The sequence below is a fragment of the Paralichthys olivaceus genome, chromosome 15, assembly GCF_024713975.1.
Source record: "Paralichthys olivaceus isolate ysfri-2021 chromosome 15, ASM2471397v2, whole genome shotgun sequence".
In the NCBI taxonomy this organism is placed as follows: domain Eukaryota; kingdom Metazoa; phylum Chordata; class Actinopteri; order Pleuronectiformes; family Paralichthyidae; genus Paralichthys; species Paralichthys olivaceus.
In genome coordinates this window covers 4061782-4079087 of record NC_091107.1, presented here as the reverse complement: position 1 = coordinate 4079087, position 17306 = coordinate 4061782, and the positions used below count along the sequence as shown (strand labels likewise).

The 17306-nt window shown below is 39.7% G+C and overlaps 2 protein-coding genes across 3 annotated transcripts; one reads left to right on the top strand and one right to left on the bottom strand.

The window, feature by feature from the left end:
• The first annotated feature begins 3183 nt into the window (after window positions 1-3183).
• Window positions 3184-6757, top strand: LOC109635738 (tyrosinase-like). The gene is made up of 5 exons (XM_020097092.2): window positions 3184-4096; window positions 4598-4814; window positions 5543-5690; window positions 5780-5961; window positions 6346-6757. The coding sequence occupies exons 1-5, from the start codon at window positions 3275-3277 to the stop codon at window positions 6606-6608; spliced, it is 1632 nt and encodes a 543-aa protein (XP_019952651.2). The 5' UTR covers window positions 3184-3274; the 3' UTR covers window positions 6609-6757.
• Window positions 6758-8294: 1537 nt separating this feature from the next.
• On the bottom strand, window positions 8295-17241 carry chordc1b (cysteine and histidine-rich domain (CHORD) containing 1b). Of its 2 annotated transcripts, none has more exons than XM_020097394.2 (11): window positions 17100-17241; window positions 13926-13975; window positions 13784-13840; window positions 13479-13639; window positions 12796-12896; window positions 12493-12551; window positions 11120-11190; window positions 10784-10889; window positions 10511-10630; window positions 10333-10395; window positions 8295-9057 (listed from the first exon to the last, which is right to left on the bottom strand). In XM_020097394.2, exons 1-11 carry the CDS (start codon window positions 17161-17163, stop codon window positions 8890-8892), a joined length of 1020 nt encoding a protein of 339 aa, XP_019952953.2. In that variant the 5' UTR covers window positions 17164-17241; the 3' UTR covers window positions 8295-8889. The 2 variants fall into 2 exon arrangements, with proteins under 2 accessions (XP_019952953.2, XP_069366546.1); XM_069510445.1 differs by lacking the exon at window positions 17100-17241 and adding an exon at window positions 14567-17028.
• Window positions 17242-17306: the final 65 nt, after the last annotated feature.

Sequence of the window (17306 nt, the reverse complement as noted above, 5' to 3'; positions counted from 1 at the left end):
GTTGAATATGAGGAGAATAACAAGAATATGCAAATATGTGAGTAAGCAATTAAAGAATAAAGGTGAGAATTAATAGAATTAAACGTCAACAACTAGTTGTTTTTTAATAGTTATTTATAGCAGGTTGATAAATTGTATTCACAGGTCATATTTGCAGTAAGCAAAAATATATTCTTTAGTAAAATGTGCTTGTGGATCATTTAAAGCGTAAAAAATCTCCTCCATCACATATCAAAATATAGTTTATGACAATTGTATTATTCTATATATTATATTGTTTTATCAGAAATGTTCTTTTATCACTTTCTTTCATCTTCATCCCAATTTTTTTGCATTTATTTACTTTTTTTTACTTTTTTTGACGTCTTCTTATATTCCCGTAGAAAAATTCATAAAAATAAATCTAGCAGATTTGAAAGTACAGAAGAATATCAGGGCCAGATATAATATAAAAAATGTTAAGTAGAAAGTGGAAATATAAAAAATAAATTAAAACTAAATCAGAAATGTAGAAATATTGAGAATAAACTTAATATTTCAAGATTAAAGTTGAACCTTGAGGATAACAGATTAAACTCTAACGTTATATGACTGCCTCTACAAAACACCTTGAGTGGATCAGCTGATGAAAGCGTTCTTCGTAATCAGTGTTTTCAGACATGGACAGACTTTATCTTTTAGTGCATTGTAAGCAGTGGATTTTTCTGAATGTGGACTAAGATGAGGGAAATCGTTGAGCATCAGACTTCATTCGTTGAAAACCTGCAATCAGAATGATTGGTGGTGATTCCCTTTTTATTTTGGAAAGAAACGTTCAACAGTTACAGATGGATCGAGAGTCCCACCACTGTCACTTTCAAATTCAAATGGTCCTGTGCTCCAGGTTGATTCGACCCTGGTCACCGTTTGTAATCTAAAAACATGAAACTCTATATCTTCGGCTCGATGCATCAGGGCTTTTCATTAAATTTGTCAATGTCCTCTGTTTGCTCAAAGACACGAGATTCGGGGAAAATCAAAAATAACAGAGACCACAAGGTCTCAGGTTATAGCATAAATGTTACTTTCATGGACCTCCACTGAATCGCTCCCCTTCTTTGCTTTAGGTCACAATGACTCCAAACATAATTAAAGGTCTGTATTTTAGTGTGTGAAAAAAAAAAAGTCCAAATGATGGTAACATCATAAAGATCAAGCGATAAGATGAAAATCAGTAGCTCTTTGATGGAAGATTCAAAGAACAAAATCTGGATCTGGAAATATGTTAAATTATAAATAGAGGAGACACAGATGGGTTCACAATTTTACTTGAGTAAATGTGAATTGTAAATGACTTCAAAAAGTGGCCGCCCAAAAGTGAAGCCAAAACATCTTGATTGCCCCCTGGTGGCTGGCTGCAGTAAAACTCATAAATCCTGCTTCCTCTATATTATTGGATGGGACAGAGACCAAACACGCAAACACATTTTTTCACCAAGATTGTTTAGGACATTTTAGGAAGTTATCACTGATGGATGTCCATGCCTTCATTTTTATTTTGTTGATTCCATAAACACGAAGTAAAACGTCATAATCCTGATTCATCGGCACAAGACGGCAGCGTTTGTATCTGAGATAATTTGGCTTCATTTCTGGATTTTAGGAGAAAGTGGAGAGGTGTTGTCCATCTTTGTTTACAAGTCTATGCACAGTCCGTGTTTTTATTAACTTTAATATCCCTCATTTTATTCATTGCACATCTGTCGAGGGACAACAGATGAAAAAAGCCTCTGTGCTAAGTCTTATATATTTACCGAGATGTTTATTAACGTGCACTGTCCCTGTTAAATGAATTAACATATTAATGTACTTGATTCGATACAAGTAAATACTGAATGCAGCGTGTTTATGAGCAAGTTAGAAAATGCTGTATAGGCTCAGTTCAGCTGATCAAGCACAACATCCTGGTTTAATTGAGAGAAAATACAACACAGATACAGAAAATCCATCGATAGAGGAGGCGATCGTCTATATCACTCGGATTCATTTACATTTAATAGATTTGTTGACGCTCCAGGTTTCTTTTGAAAGCTCCCAACAAAATCACATTTTACATAGTAAGAATGATAAGCCTGCTTTTTCCTGAGACCCGTGATCCAACAACAAAAACATCTCTGTTGTCAGCTATGTTTGGAAAGCCTCATAAAACAGAGGTCAGATGTGTGACTGACGATGTTCCCTGTTGTTGCTGAGAATGAAGATGGATGATTTTCTTAGAATTTGTGATTTCGTCATTTGGCTGAAGAGAAATAAGGTAGAGCCAGACAGAGGATTATGTTTTGACATAGTCACATGGCTCCCTCTGGTGGAGACTCCCTCTGCAGCCCTGGGCTTTATGTCCTGTAATCATTAAACTTTCTATTGAAGGCCTCATGTCTTGTCAGTCATGTGCCCAGAAAGGGTCAAAGACCTCAAAGTTCTCTTCTAGCAATCAAACATGTCTTAGCCACAGGCAATGGGTCTCTGCCTTCATTTATACCTGGTGATGGAAAAAAAAACTTTTAGCCTCAAAATTAAAAAGATACGATTCCAGGAATTTGATTTTTTTTTCAAGGAATGGTTAATAAAATGCAAAAAAGCTAAGTATAAGACTTTCTCTTCCGTATAATCAAATCTTTTAATGAACTTAATGTCAGCGTTTGAATATGTCAGTATTTTGAAGTTTACTCATTTGCTGGGGGGGGGAGACAACTTTACAACTTGATCTCCTGGTTTGTTATAATTGCTTTTCATTTGAGTTGTTGATATAAGAATATGACAATATGGCTGACCCAGAATTATCATGGTGATTTTCATCCCATAATGCCAGAAATAATAGTTTGCTTTATTTTGGCTGTGTGTGTGTGTGGTTATATGCCTGTTTTCCACTCAATCAGCCTATAATGAGGTGATATGCTGCCTATTCATTTTAATGGTACCATCAGACAACATGATAGGTAATAATGGAAATATATTTTCATCAGAGCCCACAGATTCTGAACATCCCACTAAATGTGCACAAATGCCATTAGATGAAACTTCTTTCTTCTTTGGCTGAAGTTCGCTTCCACCCACATCAAGTGAGCTTCACCCTGAGGTTATGCAGCATGTGACCGGCTCCACACAGAGGGGGGGAGGGGAGGGGGAGCACCGCCGAAATCCCTCAAGTATTTAACCCTGAGATTGCATCACATGGGCTCCACCACTTTGGATAATTTCTCGGTGACTGCCTCTATCCACCGTGTCCAAAGTTGTGATGTCGCCTCTGATAATCTTTATCTTCATGTTGTATTTTGCGCCCTGCTGTTCGCAGTTCCCTCGCCCGTGTGCCACCCGGGAAGCTTTACGCACCAAGGAGTGCTGCCCGCCGTGGGAAGGGGACGGCTCGCCCTGTGGAGCCAGCTCGGGCCGGGGCTCCTGTGAGGATGTGGAGGTGTCGGAGCAGCCCGACGGGCCGCAGTACCCCTTCTCCGGGCTGGACGACAGAGAGAAGTGGCCTCTGGTGTTCTACAACCGGACGTGCCAGTGCGCAGGGAACTTCATGGGCTTCAACTGCGCGGACTGTAAGTTTGGCTACTTTGGGGTGAGGTGCAATGAGAGAAGAGAGTCTCTCAGGAGGAACATATTCCACTTGTCCAGGGCGGAGAGGATCAAACTTGTGTCGTACCTGAACCTGGCCAAACAGACTGTCAGCAGGGATTATGTTGTGGCCACTGGCACCTACATGGAGATGGAGAACGGATCCAACCCTCTGTTCGCTGACGTGTCTGTGTATGATGTGTTCGTGTGGATGCACTACTATGTGTCCAGGGACGCGCTGTTAGGAGGGCCGGGCAACGTGTGGACAGATGTGGACTTTGCGCACTGGGCGCCTGCGTTCCTGCCCTGGCACCGGGTGTACCTGCTGCACTGGGAGCATGAGATCAGGAAGCTGACCGGGGACACGAGCTTCTCCATCCCGTACTGGGACTGGAGGGATGCCCAGGGATGTGAGGTGTGCACGGACGAGCTGATGGGGGACAGGAGCCCCCAGGACCCGAGTCTCCTCAGCCCAGGCTCCGTCTTCTCTTCTTGGAGGGTAAACACACACAACCTCCAACTTTTCTTTTCTTTTCTTTCTCTAGTGATATTTATTCATGATTAGGTTCCATTCCAGTTAAAATATAAATATGATACACAGTTCTGAGATGTTTCAGACATTCACTAATTCTAATTTAAACTATCACAAACATGAAACATAATGGATATTCTATATTAAGTTAATATAAATGTTCCCTCATTCACTGCAGTGCAGGGCTAATCAGAAACCACACATCTTTTCTCAAGTTATGAAATAATGTTGAAGTTTTCTCTTCATGAATAAATTGCCATTCAGTTAAATTATAACATAGAAAATATAATATGTTTTAGACAATTATTCATGGACATTATACAACTAAGTGTCATTAATATAAATAGAGTTGAAGACATAAGACTCTTGTAAGATCTATAATAAAAACTAATTTCTAACGAACACCAACAAACAGATTTTTCTCCCTGTCACCTTCATGCTGTGTACAACATCTGTCTCCACCTGCAGGTCTTGTGCTCCCAACCCCAGGTCTACAACGACAGAGGCGTGTTGTGCGATGCCAGGGGTGAGGGCCCTTTGCGTCGTAACCATGGAAACCACAACCGCAATCTGGTGGAACGTTTGCCGACTTCTGCGGAGGTGGCGTTCACTCTCGGCCTGAGCGACTATGACACCGGAGCCATGGACCGCGGCGCCAACATGAGCTTCAGGAACACTCTGGAAGGTCAGATACAAGTCTCTGCTCTGCTCCTCCATCTCATGGTCCCCCTGTGCTCCCTGCACTGTGCTGCTTCTGTGTGTCTCTATTTCTAATATCTTAAAATACACATGATCCAGAAACACTCAACAATCTGGCAAAGATATTCTAATATCACCAGTGGACAGAATTTAAATATATATAAAAAAACATCTGGACTAAAACATTTATTAATTCTACCATAAACAACATGTTTGACATATCTCGTTCACCAGATTATCAATCTGTCATTTCCATTCACTGAGACTCTCCTGACACCGTTAGAGAGCCTCTGTGGTACACCCGCCTCCGCGCTTTAAAAACCTCTGGCCTATGGCTGATATCTGTGGGTTTTTTAATCCCAGAGCTGGAATTGAACTTGTAGATAGTAAATTCTGTGCAAATATGGTTATTGTAAGAAAGATAAATAATACATCAGCAAACTAAATCAAATGTATTTAAAATAAACATCTACTTTTTATTGATAGTAGATATGTATATGATAGGATATCTTGATAATAACAGACTGGAACATAATAATAAAGATAGTCAACTGAAGGAAAGCTTTATGGAATCACTATAATAAAATGTTGAATTCCAAAATGCTGTTCAAATCCACTGTGGTGTAAAATATCCTGGGGATGAGGACAAGATGTCCTTTTGCAGAAAAGGCTTTTGATTTTCTCAACACAACACGCTTCCATCTCATGCTGCAGGGTTCGGGGATCCTCAGACTGGGTTTGGAAACAACGTTCGTATGGGCATGCACGCTGCCGTCCACGTGTTCATGAACGGATCCATGTCGTCGGTGCAGGGCTCAGCCAATGACCCCATATTCCTCCTCCACCACACTTTTGTTGACAGGTGAGAGACGACACACATGCAGAGAGATACAAACACTTGATCCGTGAGCATTTACAGTAACCGCTGCTTTTGTTTTTCTTTAATTCAAGCATTTATGAGCAGTGGCTCAGGAGGCACAGGCCGTCTCCTTCCCAGTACCCAGACTCGAATGCTCCCATCGGGCACAACAGTGAGTACCACATGGTGCCCTTCCTGCCCCTCCACAGAAACAGAGAATACTTCATTTCCAGCAAAGACCTCGGGTACGAATACTCCTACCTGCTGGACGCCAGTAAGTGAACATTTTCATTATCCTATTTAATTTTAATATTTGAATCTTCACCAAATTCTCCTAGATATCAGGCCTCTGAACATGTCTGACTTTTAACATCAATATCCATGAATTATTCTGCGAGGAAATCAAGAAAAATGCTCTGTCTCATAATCCTGGATCGGCCCCCTGATCCGTATCCGCACCAAATGGATTAAAGGATTCTTCCTTGTTGCAAACAGCATCCTTCCACCAAGTTTCGTGTAAATTCAGTGGTTTTTGTGTAATCTTTCTTACAAATAAACCAACAAACAAGTCGGGGTGAAAGCTTTTTATTTACTAACCTGTGAGAGAACACTGACATTTCCTCTTCTTCTCTCCTCTCATGTTTCTCTCTCTCTCCAGATCTGAGGCTGGCAGAATCCATGCGTCCCTTCCTGCAGGCGCTGCAGGACGTGTGGCCCTGGCTGCTGCTCGCAGGACTCTTGGGGGGGGTTGTGGCGGTGGGCGCAGCTGCTGCCGTCTTCACAGTGAAACGCAGACTCCGAGATTCCCCCTGGCTGCACGGGGGGAAGTGGAAAAACTTATTTGCTCTCCCAGAACGACAGCCACTTATCTGGGGTAATGACAATGAAGCCGGCCACTATAACTACCAAACAGCGATGTGAAGCCACAGCCAGGCCCTGCACAGTGACACACACACACACAAGTTTTTATACCAAAGATCTTTGTGTCGTATGCAGTATTCTGACAAAGTATTTCAACATTGTTACTTTGGTTTTTAAAGGTGCTACAGAAATAAAGTTCATTATTCTTGTTTGCAGTCGTACAATCTTTAAATTCAGGGTTTTCTACCGTGTTGCATCAGTGTAGTTGATATTTGTTTTACAGAATTTCAATACACTTGGCAAGTACTTTTAATAGTTTAAGTATATTTATAACCAAGTACTTACTTTTATTTGAGAGCAAACGTTAATGTGGTACTTTAACTTAATCAGTAATACGTTTACAGAAGCCTCAGAGGACCAGTTACACATACGAACATACATATAATCTGCATTTATTCTATATTTATGAATTATTTGGCCTCTCTCTCTATTGAAGAGAAGAAAGAAGGAATAAAAAGGAAGGGAAAATACACACACCATAAAAGAAATACAAAAACCTTAAGAAGAACTTATGAAAACAGCACATAAAGAACTAATACATATCAATAAATTCACTTGAATTTTAAATCAAACTCTATATTTACACATCATCCACTTTTGCAAAAAACATTTTTTTTAATCTTCACACATTTCACAACAAAAGTAACAAAACAAAATTCAATTCATTTTCTTCCTTATTTAAACAGTAACGTGGACAGAGCAGGTTTTCGTTCTTTAAATGATCTAATTGTCCAGTTTCCACAGTCGAAGCTTAAAAACCTGATGTCAGCTCAACACATAGATTATGTACAAGACAGTCATCTTCACCAGATTCAGTTTTTATCATTGTAAAAATAAACAGTTTTGGTTTAATCCATCTTATCGTAAGCTCGGTCCTTTGTGAAAACTCTCCAAGAGCAGAAATGTACATTATATTTATGTGGGTTTGGATTTAAAAACATTTTGAACAACATTTGAACAGATTCCTCTTCCTTGTTGAGTTATTCTTTTGGAAGAAGAAAAACGTTGGTATTATCTATTAAGATGTCAAGTTATGAAACAAACCCACAGCGTCAGGATTTAATATTCTAACCTTAGGATCATGCATTAGTTTTTTTTAAAAACCTGACATTTGTAAAAGTCTTTACAATCCCAGAAGTTTTGGTTCAAAACCTTCACTGGAAATGTCGCGTCTACACTAATTCAAAAAAAGTGTTTCACTTCACCAGGTCCCTCCAGTTGGAAAGAGTCAGACGTTAATACAACCTGAACAAAACTTTCAGTTCTCAGTATATACAGTACAAGAAATACTCTGATTCAGGCCATCACACATACGTCACCCCAATTTAAAAGTTCCACTCAAAAGTTTATTTTTGGTAAAACAAATGTGTTCCTTAATAACTTTAACCTCATTTCGTGGTCTCATTCAGCCAGATTTATTTCATTCATTCTGAGCCTTGACACATGCTGTCCAGAGCAGAGCATTATTTTAAATAACACAGTACTTTGCTTCAAAATACTATGTACTCAGTTGGGATTATCCAATAATACAGTACATTCTCATTAAAATGGTGCCATGTTGGTTAAATTAGGACAAAAACAGCGTCGATCGTTTGAAAGCAAAACTTGTACAAAGTGTACATCAGATATAATCATGTAAAAATAAATCTACAGGTGAAAAAGATGGATCAAGTTGGAGCAAACATCTTATTTCTACGTTCATTTATTCAGAAAAAAACTCCGTATCATACAAGAGTATACATTTTAGAGATGGAGAATTTCCTCCTCGGACGACATGGAGCAGCTTCATCATCACACAAACACAGATAAATATCTAAGAGTACAGCATTTAGTCTGATGTGATACTGGTGGACCAAACAATGCACCATGTTACATAAGGAAAACCAGAGTGGAATGAAAAACAGGAAAACGTCGTTGGTGGAATAGCAGTGTGATCCTTTGGGATAACATGACGTCATCAGTCCATGTGACGAGACACAAAACAGGGCTTTATGGGTATGACATTAAAACACTCTTTGTGTTGATCAGTGCAGTGAGTCTATTAAAAGTCAGAGCCCCCCCCCCCCTTAGTCCTTAGGTGAAAAACAGCTGTAAAAATACTTGTAGATCTTTAGAATAAACTTTATGACCGAAAAAAAATAAAGACAAAAAATTGAGAAAATCAAGGAAGGTGAAAATGTTGAGGAGAGGCCGAAGTCCCACATCAGCAGAAGAGGCGACTCTATAAAGAGGGACAGAATGGAGCGGCGGCGGATTCGGTGAAATTAACTGTAAGTCCTCATCATTCGTCTTCATCTTCACTATCATCTTCTTTCTTCTCCTCCACCTTGGGTGGCGGGACGGGGGGAGGGAGGTCCAGACGGGCCCATGACATGGGCTCGGACTTCCTCATGGCTACCTCGATCTTGGCCGCCATCATGTTCACTGTAGTTTTACTCACATCTATCACCTACGAGGAAAAAAAAGTTGGGAGTGTGTAAAAAAAAGAGAGAAACCGATGGTTTAAGGGAAAAAAAAAAAAAGTCAATGAAAAAGCCCCAGAGCGAAATTAAATAAAAAGCTGCTTTCATACGAATCTAACCAATTAGAGGTTTCTCAGAATGTTTCCTTATCTTCCATCCGACAGCCGGGTTAGAAACACAAACCAAACTCAATTGATGGTTTCTTAAATTAAGGATGTGCTCTTGTAGCCCATGGGAGATTACAAATCCAAACAAGGGAGCAAAGCAGAAAATTGTGTCAGAGACAACATCAGCACAGTTTCCTCAGGACAAAGGGTTCACAGATAAACTGGTCCGGCAACAAGACTTAGTTAGGATCGGAATTAGTCGCACATTCAGCTTTCAAGTGTAATTGCTGCCATTTTGAATCCTCACTCCAAAAAAACCTCTGCTCTGTAGTAAATACAATAACATGACTTTTATACTTGTTATTTAATAACGAACAATAATAACTGGTATTATTATATTGTAGTAACTTAAAGCTATGTCATTTTTACTGTGCAACAGCGCCCTCTGCAGCCACACATGTTGATTAGTTCTGTTAGGATCAGAGTCCAAGCATTTAAGTATATCAATGTACTGACTGCGAAGTTCCAGTAACTGACCTGAAACACAACTGAACGGTTGATATTACCCATGATCCCCGGCTTCTAGAACCAGAAGAGCTGCTGCTTTAACAAAAAAAAAATGTTTTTTTAAAGTTTCCTGTTGAATATTGGAGATAAACTCTGGTCTTTAATGACTTCTAGGTCTTTTTTTACCGACCGACAGTTCAACGTCACTCTTCAACTTGCTGGACCTGATTCTGACAAACTGAAGCTGTCGGTCAGTTCCTCACTTCTCACAGGAGATCGTACTCACTCACCAAAGTTACACAGAGCAAGAACAGGTGTCCGGGGTGGTAACCGGACTACATTTACTTTACTTACAACTTTGTATTTCAGTCATGAATCTCGCTCAAATGCTCCCAGCACAGCTGTCGGGAGTAATTTAAGGTTCTGGTGTCTTGCCAAAGGAAAACTTTGACATGAAGACTGGATGAGCCAGGAATTAAACAACCGACCCTCTGATTAGTGGACAACCCACTGTATCTCCTGAGCCACGGCCACCCAGTGATAAGTCAGTGAACCATCAAACTAATTTTGAAGCTGCTACTTATATGTAAAAAGTTGCATCGAGTAGCTTTAATAATTTATAGAGCTTGAACATGATGCTGTACTCACCCCCCACAAGCTGATTTTCTGCTCAAATTCCTTTTCCCCTTCAAATATGACATGTATGTCGAGCTGAAGCAGAAAACAAAATAAACATCAGATTGAAATGAACAAAATTAAAAAATAAGCAATTTGGATTTCCAGGGAAATCATGGTAAACAGATATAAAATCCTTAATAACTCTCACCGTGGTGCTGTTTGCATCAACGTAGCTCAGATCTGGGACGGCGTTCTTAGCGTAGATGGAGATGATGACCTGCGTCCCAGTCTGGTGCCAGTCAAACCGACACGGAACTACTTTCTTACCCTGCAGATTTCAAACAATACATAAATTCAGAGTCTCCACCACAAAGCATTTCCTCCACGGCACAAGTGTTTACCAGACTCCACTAGATGGAGTCACAGCCGCAGCCACAGACATGCAGACACATAATCTCTGGCCGTGAAGCGCCACGCCTACCGCATCTTTTTTCCTCCATAGATGAGTTCCCTTGGTGCAGCCCTCCTGAGAGAGGAAGGTGTTGAAGTCAGAGGTTTTCCTCTTGCAGCAGCTCCAGTATTTCATCCTGGAGACATGGGAGGAAAAAACACTGGATTCGCAAAAGTCGATAACTCATCACTCAAGAGAAATGGTAAACAAGAGGAGCAGGAAGAGAAACAGGAAAATCCTCCTGTCGCTCCCTCCTCGCTTCTTTTTACAGTTTCCAGAGAATATCTACCATTTTGTGTTGATACAGTGAAACACAGTGATGAATACAAAATACCTCCATTATATGAAAAGATCACAAATACTCACCCTTCATGGAAGATAGGAAATCCAGAGTGGAAGACACATGTGTCAGAATCACTTGCGGGTCCTTCAAAACTCTAAGGAGAACAACAAAAGTGTGGTTTAAACAGTAGCAGATTGTTTTCATTATCGAAAAACATTTGGGGATGAATTGAGAACCAACAGCAAATAGTGTCTCTTCAATGATTAGTTCTTTGAATTGACGAGGTTTAATATTTCTCCAGAAGTATCATCTTTCTGCAGATGAAGCGCAGCACGCAGAGGGATTCCTTAAAATCTATTGCTTATTAAAGCCAGGAGCATATTTTAGAATATTACTGAATATTATTATCTGTAATGATGATAATACACCTTTCTCTATTTAAGTTCAAACTCCACCATAACCTCAAATGATTTCTCTACTAAAAGTGCGCAGCCCTTGAGAAAACATGTTATGGCTTTCAATCAAATCGGTTAAAGTACAATTATGGAAGTTGCTCAAGTCTCACTTAAAGCTTCTTATAAAACCTTGTCAATGCACATTTCTCCCCTCACAGTTAATGTTCTAATCTTGGGGGGGGGGTTCTGCTCTGACAGGTCAGATTAGCTGGAGCGAAAAAGTTTGGTTTAAATCCGTCTCAGCGCAAACGAGAAGGTTGGTGAGTTTTTTAGGGAGTTAAAATTTTAGTTTGAGCAGTATGTGGGATTCTTTTTTATTTAACTGCAACTATAAATATTTTGAAGATTTCTTCAAATGCAGTCAAGGTTGGAAGTATTTGGATTGTAATTTTCTTTTTGTTCTTCTGGTTCTGAGCTTAGTTTATTGTCCTGAAAGATAAAACTTCACTTTCATTGTACAATCACATTCAACTCAACACAAAACAACAGAGCAACACCTAGCAAATGACAATAAACACATTGAACAGCAACAATAACAAACAAGGACACCTCAATAACAACATTCAATTTTCATTTTTCACGGATGGTAAAAAGGCATCGAGACAACAGCTGGGGAACAGCAGGATCATGATGTCTTATTAAGCGTTGCTATGGCTGCAGGTATTAGCCGAAGCCTGTTGCATCTTATCGACCTGTATCTGTGTCCTGAGGGCATTATGGGAAAGTGGCAGTTCTGTGTTACCCAGGTTGGGAAGGAAATGATGGTCTGACAGTTGAGCTCTGACAGGTCAAGTGTGGGACGAGCTATTATCTTTGCAGCCGTGTGGTCAGTGACAATGAGCGTGTTAGAGAAACACGTAGAGCAGAAAAGAAGAACGGGTTAAACGATGGGAGTAAAGTCTGGGACTCATCAACGTGAATGACGTTGGTTTCGTGACGTTGAAGCCCGACAAAAGTTTAACACAAGGTTTTTCACACAATACAAAAACACTTCCACCTACTTTGGTACAGCCTCCATTTTTACAAAGCGTTCCAATCTTGATCTCGTCGCTGTCTTCCTCTATAAAGACAAAGACGCAAGAACTGACTTTCAAGAGCATCAGACAAATATTGCATTCACACATGGCACATCGTCCCGTCCCTGTCAGCTGTCAAATTCCCAGCGGCCGTCCATTAACTTCCGCTGTCAACATGACCTTCCCCGACTACTATAACAAGAAGTGAACTGTAACCTGTGATGAAGAGGAGAAACAGAAACATGGAGGAGTAAAGAAGAGACAGAGTGGATAAAGTTCTGTTCTCACCTTTCTTCTCTGCTGCATTTTCAGACAGCTTCAGTTTCTCCAGCGCGTTCTTCAGGGAAACTGAGACTTTATGCTGCAATCTCACCAACGGCTCGTCAACACTGTAAGGGAAGAGAGAGAAGATGTTTTTATGACGAAAAAATAATTTGGAAGGGTAGAGGGATTAAAGGAACACGTTTTTGGCAAATATCACTTCAAAATAAGCTCTCTGGTACGAAGCCAGCCAAAGACTGATACACTACATGAAAGGGGTTTCACTTTTCAGTAGTTATCACTTCATCAGTCACTTCACCAGTCCACTTTCTTTTGAACTCTGGTGGGAAGCACCCTGGGTAAAAGACGAGAGAACGGTATATGTTTGATGATTTCAGGCAGATTTCATGTCTCTGATACTGTACCTATCCTTTTATGCATTTGATACTGAACTAGAATAATTCAGAGCAGAATGTAGTCTTTGGAGCCGTATACTAAATAATTATTTCAGTATTAAATTAAAAAGCCCTGTATTGAACGGAGAAAAACGTGCTTTTCTAGTCATCTATTATTTCCTCAAAATGCCAATACAAAGTTTTTATATGATCAAATACTTTTTGCTGCTTTAATGTGGGGAAACTGAACCAATATAAGAGTTGAGGGTGTTCCTATAGTATCGACTGAATAAAAATACAACGTTTGAAGCAAACCTCGGTCTGCGAATCGCCTCCTGAGGCTTTGGCGCGGAAATGATGTACTCGTTAAACTTTGGTTTTTGGTCGTCTGCTTCTTTCTTTTCTCCTGTTGAAGTCACATCTGGTTTCACCGGCTCAGGAGGCTTCTCTTTGTTATGGGGACCTTTGGTGCAGCCCTGCGAGGACAGAGTGATTGTGTTGGACAATGACGGCTCAGCCAAATACGACCGCAGCTATAAGGCGGCAGTCAATGCTTCATGAAAACAATAGACAATAGAAACATTGGAGGATTAAAAGTATGGATTAGAACATGGACTCACAGCAATGTTGAGGAAGTCAGAGAAGTCAGTGGTTCTTCTCTTGCAGCACGACCATCCCTGGAGGAAGTTACAGAGGCATTAACTTTAACCAGGGAGCAGGACAACAGAACACGAGCTGACGGTGCATTTTCACCCATTTTACCTTCAATGCATCATGGAACACAGGGACTCCCGGGTGATAGGTGCAGCCATCTGTGAACAGAGAACAACACTGATTAATTAAGAAGAGAAGTATGTGACAATAATGCAAATAGTTTAACAAAAGAAGCATTGAATAAAATTTACATGTTTACAGGCTTGTAGCTTTACTGGCCTACTTTTAATGAAAATCTACATTCATGAATAATTAAAACTTTCAGCTTTCACAAGAAGGATTTCACCCCAAACTGCTCAAGTGTGGAAAAAAAACCACTGAGTAAAGTTTTCAAAGGTTTTGAATGTTGCACGACATTCTGAGAGTTAACAACTGCAGGTAATCTAGTCACTTTCTACTGTTTAAATGGGACCATGCCTTTCTTGGTAAAGAGATTGTATGTGATGTCCCCTCACTTTAATTTGTGGTGCATCTGTCAGCGGCGTCTGATGCTGCCTTCACAGGTGTTTGTGTTGGGACTCACAGAGAAGCCCTGAACAAATATTCTACTCACAATATTTATCGTAAAATACTCAGGCAGGAAGGATTGACTTCAAGTGCAGGATTAAAATAATGATATTAATCAATGTAAAGTAATGCAGAAGGTAAGAAAAATAGATTAGAAATATCTTTATTTTCTTATTTCTTACTTCCAAATGACGGTACCAGCATCGATCGCCAAAAATCCATATCGGTCTATTACAGGCTTGGCAAATCAAAACATACAGGATAATAAAAAAGGATGAAAAGGACATAAGATTTTATAGATTGTAATAATAACCATAATTTTCACTGCCTTTTACATAAAACGATTTCCGTTTGTCCCTGTAAGGAGCGGAAAACATAATAAACAATGATTTTATCAATCTCTACTTTTATTCACAAAATAAATGTCTCTGGAAAAAGTCTTTCAAACAGAGGCAGAATTAAAACATCAGCAAAATAAAAGCCAAACACAATGTCCATTTGAAAGTGACACAAGACGACACAAGAAGGCAATTTTAAACTAGCAGATTTAAGATATTTATACATTCTAGACATTTTTATAACAATAAGATATTTTGACAAACCACAAGATTAGTTTTGCTTTAAATGAAAAGTAGAGCATTATTTGTATGAATGCCAATTTTAGGGAACAGCCCTGAAAAAATCAGAGTGGAATGAATAAAGAAATTCATAAATAAAGCATTTTCCTCCATACAGTGCAGCCGGAGTGGTGGCCATTCAATGCTAATGTGAGAGATACACATCTTAGATAGAAAGGTAATGATAATATACTCTAGTGTTATGAAAAGAGGCATCCTATTAAAATGGAAATTAGACCTGACTCCTGCACAGACTATATGGCACCGCACAATGTCGTATTACCTGAAGACAGAGAGGACGTTCTAACAAATGAAAATAAGTGACTCACTGGGGTTTTGTCGAAGGAGCCGAAGACAATGTCACTGCCTTCAAATTTAAATTGTGTTTAGATTAGTGGCTTCATATCGACAAACGTCTCATAAACTAAAGTAATCTTAAGTAAGAAAACTCAAGACGAAGAAGTGGGGAAAAAAAAATCACAGCGTCAATGATCTCATACCAACACAACCTGATGGAAGTTATTTTCCATGTGCTTTTGTTGGGGTCGTACACCGGTTTATTTCTAGAGAACAATCATCTTTAAATTATATACATCAACAGTAAAATGTGTGGGGATTATTTTCATATAGTAACACACATAATAACATAATGATAGATAGTGTTTGCCATAAAAATTGTGCTATAAACAGGAAGTTAATCGTGGTCTCTTCTGTACTTCTGGAGGACACGCTATGTCAAACAAGCTCTTAATGGTGATTCGTGTTAAATATGCCTGCTACATCACATGAAATGTTTCGCCATTGTCTTGAAGAGGAATAACTAAACTAAATAATGAATAAAATCAGGGCTGGTTCCTAAATGGAGCAGGTGATTATGGGTATCATCTCTGTAACTGCAGGGGATGAGGCTTCAGAGTGTACTCTGGCTTTCCTCAGGCCATTGTGGTAGTAAGGAAAAGGATTAGCTCATAAATATTTACATTCCTCATTGTGTTTCCTCAGGATTTTGTGCTTCTTGGTTTAATATGTTCACTATTCTTTGCTCGCTGAAGGGCAGACGTGTCATAAACATTAGGTTTGTAATAACCGACCCACTAAACCTACACAGGGCTGTTAAAATGTTCTTATAACAACTATAAACTCCTTCTCCAATTCTATTCAACGGTGGTTATTGGACACTCAAACATGTCTTCATCTGGAGTAGTGGAACAGATAGTTTTATTATTCTGCATATGTGAGTTTTGCTCTAAGCTTTAAGTCTTTTTGCTTGATTGTCTTTATATCATCTATTTACTTATTTGTACTTTGTGTCGTCCGTGTCCCATTAACCTTGTCTTCTAATATCATGCAGTTATCACATTGGTTTTGATTAATCATGTAAAATGTCTGTGTATGTACTTCTACACTCTTTAGACACGTGTCTTTGTTTGTTGGACCTAAATTAACACGTTATTAAATGTGCGTCGACCATTTCAGATTGATGAACAACATCTGTATCCAGATGTCAACATCGCTTCAGGTTAGATTCATGACTCCTGTGTGTGTGTGTGTGTGTGTGTGTGTGTGTGTGTGTGTCCTATGAAATTGAAACTTGCAGGATGACTCGTGTGAGGGTGGATTGTGATTTTCGAACAAATCTAAAAAGCTGCTGACAGATCTACTACTTTAATTAAAATCTGAATTTAAGTTTAATGAATATTTTACAGCTTTACAACTGATTTAAACATGTGTAATAGCACAGTTGTGATCATGGAATAACAGTGAGGATTGCACTGAGTGTAATAATACCAATGTAATGTAATAATAATAATAAAGAAACGTAATGAACCTGTGACTGTAACTTACAGTGCTAGTGGCTCAGTGAAGTTTGACCCCGCAGCTAGCTTAACATGCTAATAGTATGGTGGTAAACAGCAGGGAACACGTGTTATTAGCTAACTGAGTTACGAGCTGTTTATATTATGGATGAATGAAGTTTAACAGCCCGACGCCGGGTTAGCTTCCCGGGCCCAACGAGCCTGGTCGGTCGCCGGCTACAGAAACTTCCAGATGACGCTAGCATGCTAGCATCCTGGGAGCTTACGAAGACGCTACTCACCGTCCGGGTTGTTTTCTGGATCAAACCTCTGTCCACACGCTTTATTGTAACACAACACAGACATGGCGACTTGTGGAGAAGGTTAAAACCGGTCACCGTTAACCAGCCGCTGAACGTGTGTGTGTGTGTGAGCCGCCGTCCGAAGCTCAAACTAGCTGTGCATTGCCCCGGTTTCACTTCCGGGTATCTTCGGCTGCGCTCGGCAAA